Raw genomic sequence first — 21,480 nt, forward strand, 5'->3', positions numbered from 1 at the left:
GGGTTTCCAAGCCAAAAAAAAAAAAAAAACCACAAATCTAAAAATTTTAAAGCTTTGATATGGGTTTGAAATAGTTCAGATTTATTTTAATGGGTATGAGGGGTTTGAGAGATGAGGTGGGTTTTTGGAACGAGTTCTCGGATCCCGGTGGATTACCGGAGATGAGAACTGGCAGGAGATGGGGGTCGGTGGAGAAGAGGGAGAATAAGAGGAAGAAAAAGGAAAAGAAAAAAAGATGGTGGTGGTGAAGGTCGTTGATGATGGTGATGATGAGCTCGGATTCCGGTGGGGTTTGCCGGAGGATGTGACCGGAGTAATGATGGCTGTTAATGGGGTTTGAACAGATAAAGAAAAACAGGGTATGGTGGTTGGATTGGAGATGGAGATGGAGATAGGGGATAGTGGTGGTGGGGGCTGAAAATGGAGATGGTGGTACCGGCCGAAGTTGGGAGAGCTTGAAGATGGTTGGTCGAACGAGATGGGTTTTGAGGTAAAAAGAAAAATGGCGGTGGGAAGGTGGAGAAGAAAGGAAGAAGGGTTTGGGAAGAGGGTTTGGTAGGGAGATGGTGGTCGGAGAAGAAGAGGGTGAGGAAAATGAAGTGGGTTTGGTCGAGTGGCTGTGGTGGTGGTAAGGGTTTAGGGAAGAAGAAGATGGGGTTTGTGATGGTGGATCAAGGGGAAGGGGAAGATGGGTTTGGATTTTAGGGGGTCTCTCTCTTCTTCCCTCTCTGCTCTATGGTTTGGATTTTAGAGCAATAAGCTTAACCCATGCTATTTTACACCCATGCTATAGAAATGGGCCCACCATTTTAACCCATGCTATTTTACACCCATGCATAGCATGGGCCTGGTACATTGGCAGGAAAGTAAGAAAAAAAACCTAAGTTAGCAAGAGCAATTAAATGAGACTAATTGGCAAAAAGATGAGTAATTCACATTCAAAGCATCAAAATAGGTACATTGCCAACACAACCCAATTTAAGAGTTTGATTTCCAGAAAAGTAAGAACAAAAAACCTACAATTCCTAATACTTTATGCATCCAAAGTTCTTTCTTCAACATGTCATTTTCATTCTCCACTAATACTTTATGCATCCAAAGTTCATTCTTCAACATGGCATTTTCTTTCTCCAATGCGGTCACACGGTCTACGATCATCTTATTCTCGTCATTTCCTTCTCTTCCATTGTAAGGCCTTGACACCCTGCCAACGTCGCTCCCGTATGAATCAACATCAGCCCAACAGAAATATCCACAGTCTTGGCCCTGAACATTGGCTACACATTAGAATTTCCACAAGTTGCATAAAAGAATACTACATTACAAAAATTGAATGGTTACTTACCAAGTTCATATTGCAACTGTAGTATGGGCAGCCTCTATTTCCGTTTACGTTACTTTTGGTAATTTTCAACACTGATGGTTGCTTACACATACAGTTCTTGGACTTTGCTTGTACACCAGATGAATTACCGTTGTTGCTGTTTGAGGAAGCCATGGGGACAGTTTTTCTTACATGCAAAATAAGAGAATGTCAGCCAAAAAGAAAGAAAAAACCAGTTCTTCTCAAACCCTATACAATCAGTTAAAAAAAAGAAAAAGAAACCCTAGATTTTAAGAAAACAAAACCCACCCTCAATGATTTAGGAACTAGTAGAAAGGCGTGACTGATATGATATCTAAGACGGAAAAGGAAGGCAGAAAAATCAGAGAAGAAGATCAAAGATGGAAAAAGCAAACCTTATACAATCAGTTAAAGAAAGAAAAAGAAACCCTAGATTTTAAGAAAACAAAATCCTAAACAATCAGTTAAAAAAAAGAAAAGAAACCCTAACTCAGAAATCAGAAATCAAAAATAAACTGGATTGTTTAGGGTTTCGTTTTCTTAGATCTAGGGTTTCGTTTTTTTAGATCTAGGATTTCCTTGAATCAAAACCTCTCATAAACCTTTGAATCGAAACCCCTTTAATCCAATCACAATAGAAATCAGAAATCAAACCTAGATTTATTTGTGTATACAACTGAAATCAGAAATAACACAAAAAATCAACATTTTTCTCATATATATATATATAGGGTTTTACTTTTGACCTTAGATTTTAAGAAAAATACAAACCCTAACTGAATGTTTAAGGTTTCATTTTCTTAAAATCTAGGGTTTCCTTGAATCGAAACCCCTTTACGCCATAAAAAAACGAAAAAAAGAACCCCTTGAATCAAAACCCCTTTAAGCCATTAAAAATGAAAAAAAAACCCTTGAATAGCATTATACCAAACAAAATAAATTGGAAAAGACATACCTGTACATCGGAGAAGGAGGTGGCGCCCGTCGCGAAGGAGGTGGCGCCCGGAGAAGGACGGAGAGAAAGAGCAGAGACGTCTGAGAGTGCCTCGTTTCCTTTTGGGTTTTTTTTTACTGCAGAAGCGAGAAAAGAGGGTTCGTATCTTTTGGATTTTTTTTTCTTCAGTTGATAGAGTTTTGTGGGGCCCATTCCAACACCAATAGGAATGCACATCACAACTCAAGTGTACCAAAGCAACGAGCGCTCGAGCGTTTAATCCTTTTCCTCATATATATAATCGAACCTAACCGAAACCGAATTTGTAATTCGGTTAATCGGTTGGTTCGGTTAAAACCGAATTGGTTTCTGTAGACTGTTGAGAATGAGAAAACAATTTGAAATGTTATTATAAATTGAATTTAAAATTCTCTTGTCTTATCCTCTCTTTGTCAGATGTCAGGTCTTAGTTGACAAAGAAGACACAAATAATATATATAAAATAGTATGCAAGATTAAAAAATGGGGTGTTATGATATACAGATGTTGTACTCTTGTCAGATGTCAGGTCTATAGTAGACAAAGAAGACAGAAATATATATACAATAGTTTGTAAGATTAAAAAATGGGGTGTTAGGTGTAACGTGTAAGAGCATTATTAAATGCAAGAGTATTATTGGATTGCAGAACTGAAACGATTTTTGTACAACTGAACTAATACAATTCGGTTTTCAGTCTAACCGAATAATTTGTTGTTTAAACCGAAAACGAAACTGAAAAAAACAAGATTTATTAACCGAAACCGAAATAAAAATAACCAAAACCGAAACCGAAATATAATTCAGTTCGGTCGGTTAAAACCAAATAGTGCACACCCCAGGACACGTATTAGAAGGAGAGATAAAGAGTAACAGGGAGGCATGATTTTATCTTCACATATGTGGGTGGATAAGATAACTTGATTTAAAACCTTATAGAATCAAAGGGCATGACAGTAAAAGCAGATGGGAGAGAATGATGGACAAAATTTGAGAGTTTAAAAAAAGAAAACTTTTTTCTTCTAGCTATATTGTAGTGTGTGTGTATATATATATATATATATATATATATATATATATATATATATATATATATAGAGAGAGAGAGAGAGAGAGAGAGAGAGAACGATTCCTACACACATGTGTAGATAAGTTTTCTCATATATATAGAGAGAGAGAGAACATTTCCTACACACTTGTGTAAGTAAGTTACCTACACACTAGCTTAAAATACAGTGGGAGCCCACATTGTTTGGGTGATCCAAACCATTCATTTGAATGGTCCTCACATAGATAGGGTGTCCGCAAAAAATCAGATCCATAGGATCATCCCAACCATTCAAACTATGGAGGCAAAAAATGGACTAATTTGTGAAGGTTTATACACGTCCATTTTACCTCCACAAATCGTAGGGTTGGGATGATCCTATGGATCTGATTTTTTGTGGACACCCTATCTATGTGAGGACCATTCAAATGAATTGTTTGGATCACCCAAACAATGTGAGCCCCCAATGTATTTTAAGATAGTGCGTAGGTAACTTACCTATACAAGTGTGTAGGAAATGTTCTCTCATATATATATATATATATATATATATATAGAGAGAGAGAGAGAGAGAGAGAGAGAGAGAGAGAGAGGAAAAGGAGTGTGCGGTCGACCGCACCAAGCTTAGGTGCAGTCGAGGGCGCCAAACTCATGTGGGCCCACTTTGTTAGCATGATCAAAAGCATTCATTTGAAAGGTCCTTACATAGATGAGGTATGTACAAAAAATCAGCTCCATAGGATCATCCTAACTCATCCAAAAGTGGAGGGCAAAATGGTCAGACACCGTTTGCCACAAATCTGCCCATTTTTTCCCTCCACTTTTGGAGGGGTTAGGATGATCCAATGGACCTGATTTTTTGTACACACCCTATCTATGATGGGACTTTGCAAATGAATGGTTTTGATCAGCACAAAAAATGTGGGACCCATGTGGTTGGGCCCTCGACCGCATAATCTTATTCCTCAAATATATATATATATATATATATATATATATATATATATTTGAGGAAAGTGAAGCTACACCGCCGGCTTAAAATACAATGGGCCCACATTGTTTTGGTGATTCAAACCATTCATTTGATAGGCCCTCACATAGATAGGGTGTCCACCAAAAATCAGCTCCATAGGATCATCCCAACCCTTCAAACTGTGGAGGCAAAAATGGACAAATTTGTTAAGGTTTTTACACGTTCATTTTTTCCTCCACAAATCGTAGGGTTGGGATGATCCTATGGAGCTGATTTTTGGTGGACACCCTATCTATGTGAGGGCCAATCAAATGAATTCTTTGGATCACCAAAACAATGTGGGCCCATTGTATTTTAAGCCGGCGGTGTAGCACTTAGCTACACCGGCGGTGTAGCTTCACTTTCCTCATATATATATATATATATATATATATATATATATATATATATATATATATATGTGTGTGTGTGTGTGTGTGTGTGTGAGAAAATGTTTTCTACACACAAGCGTAGATAAGTTATCTACACACTAGCATAAAATACAGTGGAGGACATATTGTTTGGGTGATCCAAACCATTCATTTGATTGACCCTCTCATAGAGAGTGTGTCCACAAAAAATCAGCTCCATAGGATCATCCCAACCCTATGATTTGTGGAGGTAAAATGGACGTGTATAAACCTTCACAAATCTATCCATTTTTTGCCTCTACAGTTCGAAGGGTTAGGATGATCCTACGAAGCTGATTTTTTGGCCACACCCTATCCATGTGAGGGCCCATCAAATGAATGCTTTGGATCACCCAAACAATGTGGGCTTCCACTGTATTTTAAGCTAGTGTGTAGATAACTTATCTACACTTCTGTGTAGAAACTGTTTTTTCTCTCTCTGTATATACATAGAGAGAGAGAGAAAAAAAAAAGGTTTCTATGAAAAATGAGATGAAAGGGTTCTCTCATTGGCTAGAGTGACACGCAGCCAATGGGGAACTATTATCTCATTTTTGCATGGAGCCCTTGAGATACGCCAAGATGACTTGATGCGTTGGATTTTTTTATTCATCTTATAGTGGCCCCATCCCATGAACAATTTCAATCGGCATTACGTGCCACGTGTGATATTTCCACCCCTTTTCTTTGTCTTTTCCTCAAAATCACAATAACTCCATTGCCAAGTGTCAGTCATCCTACGGTCCACAACATCATCAATCCAACTTTCACAGTTTACGATGCGGACATGGATATGTTTCACATCTTTTCCAATCAAAATTACCAAAACAACCCTAGGGCTAGTCCTCCATTTTCAAATGGCATTTCCGTCATTTCCCGAGATCTCAGGGTTACTTTTGTCAATTTCTCAGTACGTAAAGGACATTTTCGTAATCTCTCCTCTATCTTCCCTCGTACACTTTGTTCTATTCTGGCGCCAATTAAATTTTTCTCCCGCCTTTCCATATTTTCTTCATTTTACCTCTCCGTCTCTTCGAAAACCCTAATAAAAAACTTTCCCTCGTCTTCCTCTCTCAAGTCCTCAACCTCCATTTTCCAAAACCCTAAACTTTCCCTCAATTTCTCTATTGAGAGAAGGAAAAAAAAGAAGAAAAATGTTTTACTCTAAAACCCTCCTGGCTAGAAAATCCCCTCTCGGAACTGTTTGGATGGCCGCTCATCTCCAGCACAAGCTCCGCAAATCCGACGTGGCAGTTGCAGATATCTCCACCTCTGTCGGTATGATTTCTCCTCCAAGTTTTTTGCCCCTGTTTGGATTGCAAGAAAATCATTTCTTTTTTATTGTTTCCACAATTTAGAAGCAAATGATCCATTTTAGGGATATCATTATTGGTGATTCAAATTAATTTTTTTCATGTGTAATCAAACAATGGAAAAGCATGAAATTTCTAAAAAAAATTATTTTCTAATTTTTTCCAGAAAATCCCCTCAATCTAAACAGGGGCTTTGATATAGGAATAGATTGCAAAGAATCTCATTTTTTGTTTTTGTGTTTTTTCTTTATAAATCTTATGTGATTCTTGCTTCGTCGTGGATTGGGACTTTTTTTTTTTTTTTTGGGGGGGGGGGATGGTTAGCCTAATCCGTCTCTGAAGAATCCGTTCAAAGATGCCATTTTTTTCGACTCATTCAATGATTTATATTGTTTTTAGTTGTATTTATATTTAAAACTGTTTGATTTCTCAATCGGGTTTTGCGAGTTTTTGTTTTTTTTTTCCGGTCAGTTTATGGTATGTGCTTATGTTTATGGGTAGTTATTACGTAGTCGTGCGTATGTGGTTGAAGGTTGTGGGGTTAGTTATTGGTGATTTGTCTTGTAAGTTGGTAGATGGGTTGATGATGTTGGAGTCTCTGTGTTTGTATTTAAGTTCTTGTATTTCAATGAAATGGAATAAGAAGAGAAATTTACGGCAACAACGGAAACTTTGTTTCTAGGAGTCATGGTTCCTCTCGATTTGAACCTTTAGGAGGTCCCGTTGCCTTGAATCAATCTCTCTTCCATTCTCTTTCTATCTTTATTTTGTTTATTTGTGTTAGGGTCAATTAGGCACGTAACTAGTGGTATTAGAGCGGTTGATCAAGTGCCATGGTGGTGTCTTCCGAGCTTTTAAAATCCATTCGTGATGATATTTAAAGGTTCAAAGCACTCTTTTTGGAATTGATGGAAGGCCAATGACGATTTATGAAAGGCTTGAACAAAATCAGCGTAGCGGTCAAAGAAATTCACAAAGACAAAAGGTAGTTGAATCTTGAGAAGGCTAATCTTGTGGTGGGAAAAATGCAAGAATTGATGCTGACGAAGATGATTTAGTTCAGTACCGTGTTAAGGATCATCTTCATCTTCGATACGCCGCTATGAAAAATTGTATTTTCTTCTACCTTTGATCGCAATAGATTTCGAAGGTGAGATTTGAATGATTATGATCGTTATTTATGAAGAACATGTAGGCCTGATATCAATCATATTGTTCAACAAAATTGTGTCCAATAGGATTTGGAACCCCGGTGGAATAAAGCATTTTCTCCAACAATTCAACCGTCAACCTTTGAAAACAAAGTTGTTTCTAAGGGGAGGGAATGACGTGTGCATGTTAGTGATATAAATGGGGTTTAGTTAGTATGTAGTTGTGGGTATGTGTTTTAGAGTTATGGCCGCTAGTTATAGCTTATGCGTTCTAGGGTTGTGGGTGTAGTTATGGCCTATGTGTTATGTTAGTGGGTTAATGGGATAGTGATGTGGCACCCCCCTTTTGCTTGTATTTAAGTAGTAGTAAATCAATGAAATGAAAGGAAGGGAATTTTATAGCAAACAAAGGAAACTTTGTTTTTAGGAGAGTCATGGTTCCTCTCGAATTGATCTTTTAGGAGGCTCGATGCCTCGAATCAACCTCTCCCCTTCTCTTTCTATCTTTTCTTTTGTTTATATGTGTTATGGCCAATAGGCACGTAACAAGTGGTATCAGAGCTGTCGAACCTACGCCATGGCCACGTGTTCAGAGCTTTTGGAATCCATACGCGATGATTTTCGGCAATCAAGGTGCTTGTTTTGAAAATGATGGAAGGACACTGATGATTTGCGAAACGCTTGGAAAAAATCAGCAAAGCGATCAAAGAAATGCGTAAAGACAAAGAAAAGTTAAATCTTGAAACTATTGATGTTCATGAGAAAAAAATGTGAGAATTGATGGGGACAAATATATTCTAGTTGAACAACATGCTAAGGATCATATTGATTTTGTTCAACCATTTGATCATCCCACCATTTCAATGCAACAACTTCAGGAAGAATCATATTTCTTTTCAACTTTGATCCTAATAGATTTTGAAGGCGAGGTTCAAATAATCACGACCATTAAGATTTGGGACCACGGTGGATTAAAGATTTCCTCTAAAAATTTCAACCTTGAGAACTAGGTTGTTTTAAGGAGTAGGAATGATATGTGTTTATGGGTAGTTATTATGTAGTGCTAGGTATGTGATTTAGGGTTGTGAGGTTAGTTATTGGTGATGTGTCTTGTTAGTGGGTAGATGGATTGATGATGTGGGAGTCTCTTTGTGTTTGTATTTAAGTTCTTGTATTTTAATGAAATGGAAGAAGAGAAATTTACAACGACAAAGGAAACTTTGTTTTTAGGAGAGTCATGGTTCCTCTCGAATTGAACCTTTAGGAGGTCCGATTGCCTCGAATCATCTTCTCTCCCCCTCTCTTTCTATATTTTTCTTTCATTTATTTGTGTTACAGCCAATTCAGCATGCATTAAGTGGTTTCAGAGCCGCCGATCGTACGCCATGGCTACGTCTTCGGAGCTTTTGGAATGCATATGCGATGATCCCCAACGGACTACAATATTTTCTCCAATAATTCGACCTTGAAGACAAGGTCGAATCTGGGGGGAAGGAATGATATGTGCTTATGTTTATGGGTAGTTTTAATGCAGTATTTATTTAGTTGTGGGGTTATTTATTTGTGATGTTTTGTTAGTGGGTAAATGGGCTTGTGATGTGGCACTCCCTCTTGCTTTTATTTTTGTAGTAGTAATTCAATGAAATGGAAAGAAGAGAGAAATTTACAGCAAAGGGGGCTTTGTTTAGGAGAGTTATGGCTCCTCTTGAATTTAGTCGTTAGGAGGTCAAGTTGCCTTGAATCAACCTCCCCTTCTCTCTCTTTTTTTTCTTGTTTATTTGTGTTACGGCCAAATGTTAGGCACCTTACCAATACGCCAAAAGCTCCAAAGCTGATAAAACGCATTAGGCAAGGCCTTTTAAACCTGTCCCATACCAAGCTGGGTCCTGCCCAGTACCATACTTAGGTGCCCCCCACTCAAGACCGTAACATACCACTGCTCTTCCGAAGTCGTTGTCGGATCACTCTGTGATGGCTTTCACTTTGGCCTCTTTTTCCAGGTAGACGTTTACACAGGTCTCCCCTTCTGTAGCGGCCCACTTAGTGACAACTTCACTCTGGCGGCTTTCACTATGTTTTTTTTCCCAGGTGGCCCTCTCCACAGGTCTCCCCTTCCGTGACTCGAACAATGGTGGCTGCTTCGATACCAAATGTCAGGCACCTAACCAATATGCCAAAAGCTCCAGAGCTAATGGAACATGTTAGGCAAGGCCCTTTAAACATGTCCCATACCAGGCTGGGTCCACCCAGTCCCATACCTAGACGGGCCTCCACTCAGGACCGTAACAGTTTCAATGAATGAGCTTCTATTATTTGGGCTGAATTTGTTATAATTAGAAACACATAATATTCTTCTGAAACACAAATTCTAAAAACAATATGAAAGATACTGCAACTAAGTTGGTAAATTAATTTTTCTTTTAAAAAGAATTAATTTACCAACTTAATTGCAGTATCTTTCATATTGTTTTTAGAATTTGTGTTTTGGAAGAATATTTTTTGTTTCTGCAGGATTCCTATTTTCTTTAATTAATTTTCAATGAACGGAATTTTGCTGTCTGGGCTGATGGAGTCCTTTTGGAAAATTATCTGTAAAAAGAATCAGTTTATCAGTTTTTTTTATTTTGTGCGGTTTTTCAGAATTTTGATCTGGTTGAATTTCTTTATTCTTGTGCTTTGGGATTTGCAGGATATCTTTTTGGTTTTAGAGTTGTTATTATTTATTCAGATCTGGGAATGCATTTCTGTGTAGGATGATCATTGTTCATTACTGATAGTATTTGTTTCTTCTTTTTTATCATTGTGTGGTTTAATATATAATTATTTAGTAAATTTAGTGTCTCTTGATTAACTATCACCCTTGCATTTTTTGTGTGGTTTCTTTAGATTGCATCATGTTCCCAGAAGTCCCAATTGCTCTGAGGTTGACGGCATATCTTCTACTGGGTGTTGTCCGGATATACTCTAAGAAAGTTGACTACCTTTACCATGACTGCAACTTGTTTCTGACCCAAATGCGGACCGCCTTTGCTTCTATACAACTCAATTTGCCCGAAGATGCGAACCATGCGCCATTTCACTCTGTGACTCTACCAGAGACATTTGAACTTGATGCTTTGGATTTTAATGACTCGATGCACCTGCCAGAGTAAGAGTTTTTGATGCTTGGTTAGTTAATATGAGGTTTCATCCCACTTCCAAGACTTTTTTCTTTCCTTTTTTGACGAAAGATAATTATATTCAAATAAAAAAGAAATTACAGATTTACATCAACGGGAAGAGAAGACCCAGAATAAACTGGGTCCCTCAAAGCCCCAGATTTGGCCAGCTGATCAGCTAGATCATTGGCACTGCTAGGGATAGGAACAAATGAAACTATCGTCAATCATAGAACCAATCTCACTCAAAAACTTAGCTAATTTTCATGGACCAATGCTCATGCCTGTCACTTCTAAGACTATACACTTATATATTTTCTATTTTCCAGGACTCCCGATAATAATCTCAAAACTCGTGAGGAAATTACAATAACAGGTATCTGCGTTATGTGATCTCACTTTCACCTTTTCTTTTTTCTGTTCACTTCATGTTGTATGTAATTGTGAGTTTCTGAAATTTGTCTTCCATGCAGATCAGATCCCGGGGGAAGGAAATCCATATGTTGCTTTCTTTATCGATGAGGTCAAACTCGATTGTTACTAATTGTTTTGCCATTAGTTGGTCCTCAAAATGTCCAAGTTGTTGGGGCTGCATTGTATATTTGTATTCTGAAAAGTTTTTATGTTTTGCAGGACATGGGGATGGGTATTTCTCCTCAGGCCGGACCTTCAAAACTTCGTTTTGACCCAATGGAAGAAGAGTAAGCTCACTGGTTTTCAATATTTTCTTGTTTTTTTTTTTTTCTATATCTGAGGAACTTGATCCAACAGTATTGCTTCATCCAGTGCATTCCGTCCATTTTTTGAGGACAGTGTTGCAGGTGTCACAGATCCTGGTTCGAGTAATCGCACGGAAAGATCCAATCAAAAGCATTATGTGGACCATTTCCCTGAAGGGCTTCCAGATGTGGAGATTTTGCGGGATGCTGTACAACCTTCTGGTCCTGAAAACCCCTTAGAATGGCCAGATCTTGGTAACGACATTGGTGAACAGCACCAACCTCCTGATCAGATCATGAACGATAAAGAGACCCTTTCTCCAATTATGGAAGGATTTTCAAATTCTGGGGGAGAATCTCTGCCATCTCGGTCGCATCCAATTTCTCCAACACTTAGATCTGTTGAAGAACCTGAGACTTTTGGTTTGAGAGTTTCTTTGGGTTGGTTTCTTGTCTTTAATTGATATATCTTTATGTTCGTAGAATTCTAGCTCACTTTTTTTTAAGATAACCCAATGTATTATAATCCAAAAGCCAGTAACGAAAAACAGCACCGGACGAACATCCGTAGTATCAGTCAAATAGCCGACCGGAAGAGCTCGAAAGTTATAATACTGGGCTGAACTAGATCGACGCCCTCCTTAGCCAATCCCTCAGCCATAACATTCTCAGATCTATGTCTATGATTGACATGTGGAAGAAATCAAACTCACCAAATCCCTGATAGAGTCAATAGTAGCATGAAGACACCAAGGACCACATGAATGATTAGATGCCCATGCAATAACATTCACCGAATCCACCTCCACTATAAGGGGTCCAAGGCTATTCTTTTCATACCATTTCAATCCGGCTAACAGAGCTTTGGCTTCCGCTTCATTTGCATCACAAAGCCCGCCGATCCCTCTTAAGTCATGACGATTCCTCCATCTGCATTCCTAATACCAGTTCCGTAGAGTAGTAACGATCGAATATTGGAGTCGCTACAGAAGACGCTTTCCTCTCGGAGATAACCAAATACCAATTCCGTAGAGTAGTAACGATCGAATAGTCTAGACCTTCCTTGACAATTACCCATGAGATAATGGAGATTTTACAATCCAGGACAATGTGATGCCAAGATCTTTGCTTAGATAGGAAGATTCTGCTATTTCGTTCCGACCATATGTGCCAGAAAATAAAATGCGGTATGGCCATCCACATTGAATGACGTAACCAGCCAACAAAAGTCCCCGACCAATGTGTTATTGTCATTAATATGCGTTTTTGAAACACCCAAGATATGTTAAAAGATTTCAATATCTCCATCCATATACGGTAGGCAATCGGGCAGTGAAGCAAGAGATAATCCAGGGTCTCCTCTGCGATTTGACACAAAATACACCAGCTAGCCAGACGAAATCCACGTCTTTTGAGTCGATCACAGGTGTTAATACACCTATGGGATACGGTCCACGCGAAAGCCGTTACTCTAGGAGGGGCAATCCATCACCATATTTTTGCCCGCCTGGATCGGATACCACGACCTTCGTTGAGTTTTTGGAAGAAGGACCGAACGGAGAAACCGCCCTCAGAATCCTGGATCCACACCCACTCATCTGAGGAGTTGGGAGATAGATAATACAAATCAAGCATGCTCAGTAGCTCCTCCAGGTGAGAGATTTCCTCATCCTTGAGGTCACGAAGTGTCCTAATATCCCAAAAACAATTGTTGAATCCGACTCCTCTCCTTAAGTAATCAGAGATTTTCAAATTTGCGTCAACTGATATCCGAAATAAATCTGGGAATACGTTTTTTAGAGGCCTACCTCCAATCCAAAGATCCATCCTTAAATGAATCAGTTTCCCCTTTCTGGCCTTAAATCTCACATGAGGTGTGAATTGGGTGCGAGCACTATATATAGATTTCCATACTCCCAAACCAGCTCCCGATGAAGGTCCGTGGCATTCCGATACTCCTGAATCGCCCAATACAAATCTAGATCATTGTTCTCATCAAATTATTCACCTTTTTTCATTTTATATATTATTGGTAAGGCAACCACAGGCTGCTACATTTGCCATTCTGTGACTTTTTGTTTCTTCATGATGTAGGGCATGTATTACCTGAAATGGTGCTACAAGCAAGTCCACCCATGGAGGAGCAAAGACCAAAGTCAAGGAAGAGAAAACAGTTATTTGATAAATCCTTGGTGTTAACCAATGAGTAAGTTTTTTCTGATTGATTAGGAAATTACTTTTATCCATGGAGAAGGTTCTTCCTTGATATGTATTGAGCGTATGTTTTTTGTCAACCGGTAGACATAGAATGGTTGATTGCTTAAATTACTTAATAATTCATTATGTGATAGATTTGGCTTCTCTAAGAAGTAATTAAATCCAGGCCTTTTGCACTTTTGAGATTTAGCATGGGCTGAAATGCTGGAGCTAAAACACAAGAATTGTTCATAATAAAACCCAGATAATTTTTTGGGCCTAACCTTATGTTGTCACATATAACCTGGTAAATGCCTACTATCGAAAACACATCCCAAAAAAGAGACCTGAACCATGATACCTTTGCATCTATCAATGCAATATCTTGACATTATGATTCTATACTGTTTTTTTTTTAGGAAAAAGATAATTGCATTGCAAGGATATGATAAATTACAAGAAAGGCAGGGACGAGGTGTCCTCAAGGAGACCAAACACTCAAACAAAGAACCCCCCCACTACCACCAAAAAAAAGATATAATGGGTATAATAGAACTATACAATTAGGTATATGTCACTAATTAGGAGCACACTTCGGTCAGCACCTTGTTTTGCCAAAGCACCCACTTCTGAGTTGGCTTATCTCCCTCTGTGTTGGAGTTCCAGTTTGATAATTCTGAACAGATCCGCAATCTCTACATAATAATAGAAATCAACGTTCAAGGGCCCAACGATGCTCTTGATGTTTACGCTAAAACAAAATGGAATTCCCTTCAAAGTTGTCCCACGAAGCTCTCCTTAAATATTCCTAGGTTGTTTAGAAGAGCTCTTGCTACTGCCTCATCTGGGTCTACTATTCCGCAAGGACCTGAAAACACTTGAGGAGTTCTACCTCTGTGATCCCTAAAGATTCCTCTGATGCCTGCAAGATTGGGTTTGCCTTTAGAACAAGGTTTTAATTTTTGGTTTCAGTTTTGGTAGCCACAAAGATGGAAACATTTCGGTTTTGATTGGAAGTTTCAGTAGAGATCCTGTAAAATCACTAAAATGTACGCAAACACATGCACATGATGGAATTTTAAGTTGAAACTTAAAGAAATGCTAGAATAAGCACAAATATACACTTTCAAATCATCACATAAACAAGGCAATCATCCATAATGATTTAACATCATCAAACACCCAGTGACAGCTGTCGCACATGTTTGATAATTCAATACATACCAGATTTCACATGTAATTCATATAAATATTTATATGTAAACATACAACACATCATATGCAATTCATATCAATATAATTACGTGATGCATACTGATGTAGTATGCTACTAATACACTTACAGTTTTGGTTTCGGTGGGGATGAAAATGGAAATATTTTTGCCGTACCATGTAGTTTCGGTAGAAATTTAAAGAACATATTTAAAACTACATCGAAATTCACTTTTATTACATCAAACGAGGTGAGCACCATCTAGGAACAGGTTTTTGAATACTTTTCCCATCCCAAATGTCTGTTTTCTAATTCTTGAATGGAATGCTTGTAGTGAGTGCTATGCTGGCCAATTTTTCCTTTGACCAAACGAGGATGTCCTTTATTTCCATAACGATCTTCCCATTGGGTTGGCTTCTATTCAGGAAATTACGATTTTTCCGTTCCAATCATATGTGTCACAGGATCGCGAAGGTTGCAGCTTGCAACATGATCTTTTCGTTCCGTCCGAAGGACACTCCCATTCCATCCTAAAACGACTTCTTTAATAGATTTTTTGAAGGTCCAATTTATACCAAAAGGAAATAGGATGGCCCCCCATATTTGAAAAGATGTGGGGTATTGCAACAAGAGATGCTCGATGGGTTCCTCGGCCTGTACACTAAGGATCCACCAGCTTGTGCCATGGAGGCTTCATCTGTTTAAAAAGTTACAAGTGTTGATTTTTTTTTACCGTCGTTCACATGAAGGCCACCACCCTTAGTGGGGCCTGAGATGACCAAACTTTTTGCCATCCTGAATGAGTGGATTGGGTACTCAACATGTAGGAGAATAAGAATGAACAAAAAGAGGCATTTAGGGTCAGGAATCCAATTCTGCTGTCGGCTTCTTGGAGAGGAATGTTTGTCTTTTCAAGAAGTCCAAGAAAATCCCCTACCCCACCACACACACACGCACACACGCACTAAATCTAATATTGGGTTCAACCGACAAAGGGTCAACACTTGCAAATGGACCGCCATGCCCCCGAACCTTTACCTATAGGTAGGTCTGTACACGCCCAATGCTTCTGTACTGGACATGCTGATTTGCATGCTGTTTCCTTAATGGGTGTTTGCTTCTTAAACTTTGTGATAGAACGTTTGTGACCATGCAAGAGACCAACTTACATCTATATAAGCCTTAAATTTCATGATGCTTTTGAAATAATAGAAGTCTCATGGTCTTTTTGAACTTGTTTTGGTTTTGTGTGTAAGAGTGCATGAATTGATAAGCTCAATATCACAGTTGTGTCTCATATGTTGGATGCTTTGTAGCAGGAGGCCATAATCCTTGAAACTATGGTCACATGAAATACACAACACAAATCAACAACAAATATTGTTAGGCAATCATCAAATGGTATACAGTCAAGCAATCACATAAATTTTCATGTAAAATTTGAGGATATATCAGTTTATTTAGCATTATTTCGAGATAATTGTGGACTTGTGTTTCTTGGTCCATGTATTTTGTGTGTGTGTGTGTGTCTTGGTCCACTGCAATTTTTTAAAATTTTGGCTAATACTAATGTGAAGCTCTTTTAAGTTTTAAGTTCTCTACTCCTGTGGCATTTGTGGTTTGCTGAAAAATTTCGTGATACATGGATTTTACAGCTTCATGAAGAAGCAACTCCAAGACACTAGTAAGCTGCGGCGCAAAAGAAAAAAGCTCCCTTGCTCAACTCTAGATGTTTGGAAGTCCTACAAGAGTTCTCAAATGGAACAAATCTTTTTTGAGCCATCAATTTCTGGTAAGGAAAAATTTTCTTTGTGTAGTAAAGATCCCAGAATTTTTTTCATTTCAGTGTGGGACTCGTTCAACGAGAACACGATATGTATCTTTGCAGGATTGTGTACTAATCTCCAGGATGTTCTCAAGAAAACCTTTCTCACTTCCAAAGTTGATCCAATTCCCACAGAGGCTCTTCCAGAGCCCCAGCTTGCACAGTCACCGGTGGCAGTGCCTGCCTATGACATGGAAATTGAACATCCTAGGTTTGAAGAAGCTCAAGCTGATAATAGTATTCCTGAATTTAGACCATCCCCATCTAGAAGAGAAGAGCACACACCCATTACCTCCAATATGGGGTCAGTGTCTCAAACATTAAAGTTTCAGGAGACTGAAGTACTACTAACACCAGAGATGCTGCCAGACTATGCTGAACGAGTTAGCCCTATTCCTGAAACACCACTAGCTTTTGTAGGGGAGCAACCATCTGTAGGGGACACTAGTCTGCCAGACATTCCAGAAATGCTGAATTCTCCACAAACAGAAGTGAGTTATCTCCAAGGATTTAAATGTCAGGTTCGGCCACTATTTCTGTTTCGGTGAAAATTTTGGCCGAAATATTGTGAAAGTTTGACAAAAACTTCCTTTTTTTTAAAATTCCTCTGAAATGTCTAAAATTTTGGTGGAAATGTGAACCATTTCGGTGGAAATCTGTAAATTTCGGTAGAAATCTTTAAAATTTTGTTAGAGATTTTGCAGATAAGGGTGAAAAACAATTTTGTAAATAAGGGTGAAAAACAAAATTTCGGTTGAAATTTTGGATTTCGGGGAAATCAGGTAAAAATCCGATTCAATTTACTTTTGATTTCGGTCCAAACCGAAACCGAAATATTTCGGCCAAAATTTCGGATTTCAGCCGAAATTTAAAACTATGGTTATCTCCTTGAAAATCATGTATGCCTGAATTTGTTCCTAGTCCATGGTTCATAAGCAAGCATCTAGTTTTTATTTTATTTTATTGTATTTTCTTGTATGTAGTTGGAGCAAATAGTGGGATTAGGTTCACGTAACACTACAACATAAAATCTCTATGGTTGTGACTTTGAACCTTTTTCTCTTTCTTGTAGGAGCTAAGTTTTTTGGAAGCAGATAATACACAAGCTGGTAAGCTGTTGAAGATTTCAATCTATCATAGTTTCCGTTTTAGATGGTGCTATATATTCTGAATCTTCTTCTTTTTCTTGGCTGCTCTTGGTATCTTATGTTAGGATGTTCCCGAAAATAAAATTAAATGGAGTATGTAGGCATTTCCAGTGTTCTTAATTTTGAATCCGAAGGATTTTATGCTGATTTAAATTTCCATTTTTGTAATAGGATATGAAGAAAATGAAGTTGATATGTTGTCTGTGAGGACCAGGTAAAGCAGTCTCTTTTAGAGTTTTCATGTTTGAATTTGTTTTACTACCCTTTCTGGTCTTAACTTGTGCTTTTATTGAATGTATTGTTGTAGGGCTGTGGCACAGTATCTAAAAAGGAAAAGTCCAGAAACTCAAATTTCCAAAGCCCAACAAGGAAAACTGAGCTTGAACCGGATCCTAGAAGGAAAAACAAGGAAACAATGTGCACGGATGTTTTTTGAAACTCTGGTAAATTCTATAGCTATTAGTCCTTTTGAAGACTGACATTTGGAGATCAATTCGAGCTATGGTTTCTGTTTTTGTTTTACAATAAAATTTTTGTTACTGCTAAAAAATCGGATCATTTGTTTGAAAACTCCTTGCTATATTCTCAATCTTTAACTTCATAAAAAAAGGTTTCTCAAACTGCATTCTTTCCTTCTTTTAAGTTTAGATCTGGGACGGTGGGACCCTCTCTTCTCTCTCTAATTCTTACTTGTTGCCGAAGTTCTGATCTCAGTATTGGAGTGCAACTTTTCCCAGGCCGAAGCCAATAAAACTTTCCAAAACTGATTTACATTATTCTCAGTCAAAACTTAGTGCATTTTGGTAGAAGTCCAAAAAATCCCATCGGGGAAAACGGGAAGAGAAAGAATGAAAAAAATTTGAAGTTGAAAAAGAAATGTTCTCTAATATGTATTAGTAACCTCAGGCTTATGAAAGTGTTGTTATAAGTTCTTTTTTGAAGTTTCATAGTTTGATTGAATTTTTATAATTGATCTTCTAGTCTTGGCTCTCCCGTTACATTTTTTGTGGTTGCTGATGGAATCCCTTTGGTGTTCTTTTAGCATCAGTAATTTTCTTGGGGTTATTTTTCTTTTTTTCATTGCTCACAAAGGCCTTTATTGACATATTTCTGTACTGAAAAGTCAAGTCAAACATCTTTCATTTCTTTACCAAGTAATTTTAATTGGTATTCTACGCTTGGCTTTCCCATTTGATTTTATGAAATGGAACCTTAGTTGTCTCCTATTGTTTATCTTTAGCATCAGTGGTTTTCTTCAGCACAAAATCTCCAAATCATTTTAGTATGCTTCCCTCAGAAATCCATTTGTACTTTCTTTTATTGCCATGTTCCATTGAATTGATTGCAAAATGCTCTCTTGTTAGAGCTCATCTCTAAACCATTTGTAATGGACGCTTATGCAAGGTTGCTATTTGTCATTTTAGATGATTATTAGTTGCTTATAGTTGTTCCAATGTAGGTTTTGAAGACTTATGGGCTTATCAATGTACAACAAGAAGAAGCTTATGGTGATATTACTCTAGCATTGACTTCTGCACTCTCGAAAGCCACATTCTGAAGTTATTCCGTTTCCAATATGCTATGTGCTGCCATTATATATGAAGGTGAAACTGTTAACAGACAATCCTCTCTGTTTTGAAGCAGTATGTTGGGTATATGCCATGCCTATTTTAGTTTTTTACTTAAATATTTAGAGGGTGCTTTTTTTATACTCTAAGAACTGCTTAGCTTCTTTAACTTGAACCATATTCCCTCCCATTGATGATCACTCATCCAACCTGAACCACTATTAGAAACATCGTATTGAATTTGACTATAAACCCATCCATATCTTAACTGGCCGATACAGGGTTAATTCTCACTATTTCCGGACCGAAAATCACAATTTTGTTGGGGTTCAGAATTCTAAGAAACTCTTAGCATGGCTTCTGAAAATTGAATTTGTCGCTTGAGTTGTGATCCCTATGGGGGTTTGTGCTTCATTGCTTCCATTTTCATATAAATTTTATGGTTATGTTTCAAAATATGTATGTTTTTCCTCACGCACTTGAAACTAGTCTCATTGTCATATAGAATGGCATATGGGTTTTCAGAGTTCTCCTGTAGGCCTCATGATAGTTCCTGTTCCCCTTCATCAACTTTGCCATTTTTGTGTTCTGCTATTTGTGCTACATAAATTAGGCCTTGTTCTGGTTGAACTTGAGACTGATATAAGTACTTTAATCTTTGGCTGTGAATTGCAGTTGGTTTTTATTGCATCTATATCAACAAGCTCCAGTCTTTTAGTTATAGAACTTAAAGAGGGCTCTGCAAGGGAAAAGTCCACCACTGTTTTAAGCACTGCTTCATAAGGTATGATTATCACTGTAATTTATCTTCCTTTTGTGAAAATGCCATCCTTTTCTGGTAGAGCTGATGCTTATCCCCATCCCCAAAAGATGCATTGTGTACAGTTTTGTTCTCTGTAATTTAAATGTTGCTCCTTTAAAGTTGCATCTACATGCCTGTTTGTTTGTTGGCCCCACTGGGATGTTTATAATCCTAAAAGATGCCCTTTAAGATGTTTTTAAGCTGCTGATTCAATCTTGCTTCAATCTTGTGAATGAGATTGTCATTCGAAATTGGAAATGGACCCATTTGATCCCCTTTTGATGGCCCACCAGATCAATGGCCTCGATCAGTAAACACATGCCGCATGTGCACTGAAATCATGATCGTTTTGGTTCATCAAGCTAGATAATCTTGCCTCATGATCTCTATTGAAATCGTTGATAAGAGTAATTCGAATTGTTAGAAATGCTCAAAATTGTTGTGTTTTGAGGATCCAGGTTCAAATTGGTGAGCCCCATTGCGTTGTGGTTATGACTTATGATTGGAAATAAAGTCTGCAAGTGTTGTTTTGATAATACACTCCTTTTCATTTTACACTTAATTACCTGTTGAAACATGTAATAATTTTCAAAAATCTCTCAACAGCTGGTAAGAGAAGGGTTGAATAAAATGAGTGCTATTATCATGACAATGGAGTGGATATTATTTCCCATTGTAGACCATTAGGCCATACGCATCATCCTTGACCAATGCCTCCTATATCAGAATTTACAATTTAAAACTCATTATCGCACAACGAAGGGGAAGAGTCTCAACTCAACTAAGCCTTTTTTCCCAAACTAGTTGGGGTCGGCTAATGGATCTTGTAGAAAATTTTCATGAATGTTATTCAATACGGCTCAAATTGACTAAGTCTAATCTTGACACTAGTTGGGTTTGTCTTCCTGAGAGCAACCCTTTGAGCTTCGATCCGAGCTTCACATTCTTAAAGGGTGTCCGATGGCAGACGTCATTATAAAGGATTATTACTTGAGCTTCATCTGTTTTGACACCATCCATAGGTTTGTTTGGATGGATCAATAGGATCCTTATTTTAATGGACAGGATCTGGGCTCAACAGCTGGATCCGACAGGCCACTGCATTCATTCTATCTTCTTTTTTGTTTGAAAATGAGCATTCATTCTAACCATATCGTAAGGTTTGAACTTATTTCGGATCATAACCTAATTGCAGCTCTCTCTCTCTCTGTACATAGGGCCTGCCACACTCTTACAGACGGTCCAATTTGAAATGGATCGTGTGCCAGGCTCAGAAAGATCCATAAAAACAATTCAAAAATTATCCGACATAAGGAATCCAAACCGATTGTGATCAAGACATAGGTGGATCTGACCCTAAGTGGATCCATTAAGAATTTACAATTTTGAACATTTTGTATCTCAAATTTACGAGTGGAACTTCCAAAAAAGTAGAAGGAAAGGAAATGTTCCCTATGACGATCGAATAGTCGAGTATAGCCAACAATTGGTTACTTGACTCTTCTGGCAGCCATAAAAAAAAAAAAATGGCACACAAGTGTGACAGAAGAAAATGAAGATGATACAGCTGAGGAATTCAGGGCCCGTTTGGATGCCGAGA

At 38.0% G+C, this 21,480-nt stretch overlaps 1 protein-coding gene across 2 annotated transcripts; it reads left to right on the top strand.

Annotated features, from left to right (window-relative positions):
* The first annotated feature begins 5,751 nt into the window (after positions 1-5,751).
* Positions 5,752-20,009, top strand: LOC143846850 (sister chromatid cohesion 1 protein 3-like). 2 transcript variants are annotated; one of them, XM_077355441.1, is made up of 14 exons: positions 5,752-6,065; positions 10,138-10,399; positions 10,739-10,785; positions 10,883-10,932; positions 11,043-11,110; positions 11,196-11,569; positions 13,223-13,334; positions 16,193-16,329; positions 16,426-16,853; positions 17,435-17,471; positions 17,682-17,724; positions 17,818-17,953; positions 18,970-19,114; positions 19,754-20,009. In XM_077355441.1, the coding sequence occupies exons 1-13, from the start codon at positions 5,942-5,944 to the stop codon at positions 19,066-19,068; spliced, it is 1,917 nt and encodes a 638-aa protein (XP_077211556.1). In that variant the 5' UTR covers positions 5,752-5,941; the 3' UTR covers positions 19,069-19,114; positions 19,754-20,009. The 2 variants fall into 2 exon arrangements, with proteins under 2 accessions (XP_077211556.1, XP_077211557.1); XM_077355442.1 differs by having other exon boundaries at positions 5,753-6,065; positions 11,223-11,569.
* Positions 20,010-21,480: the final 1,471 nt, after the last annotated feature.

The sequence above is a fragment of the Tasmannia lanceolata genome, unplaced genomic scaffold (genome assembly GCF_043159265.1).
Source record: "Tasmannia lanceolata isolate RefF3 unplaced genomic scaffold, GAP_Taslan_0.1 ptg000015l, whole genome shotgun sequence".
Taxonomy (NCBI): Eukaryota; Viridiplantae; Streptophyta; class Magnoliopsida; order Canellales; family Winteraceae; genus Tasmannia; species Tasmannia lanceolata.

What these genes read in the sequence shown, in the direction of transcription:
- LOC143846850 (XM_077355441.1), top strand. Translation starts at nt 5,942, where the DNA reads ATGTTTTACTCTAAAACCCTCCTGGCTAGAAAATCCCCTCTCGGAACT. An exon ending in AGATATCTCCACCTCTGTCG is followed by an intron (nt 6,066 to 10,137) that starts GTATGATTTCTC and finishes TGGTTTCTTTAG; the next exon opens with ATTGCATCATGTTCCCAGAA. An exon ending in TCCTTGGTGTTAACCAATGA is followed by an intron (nt 13,335 to 16,192) that starts GTAAGTTTTTTC and finishes TGGATTTTACAG; the next exon opens with CTTCATGAAGAAGCAACTCC.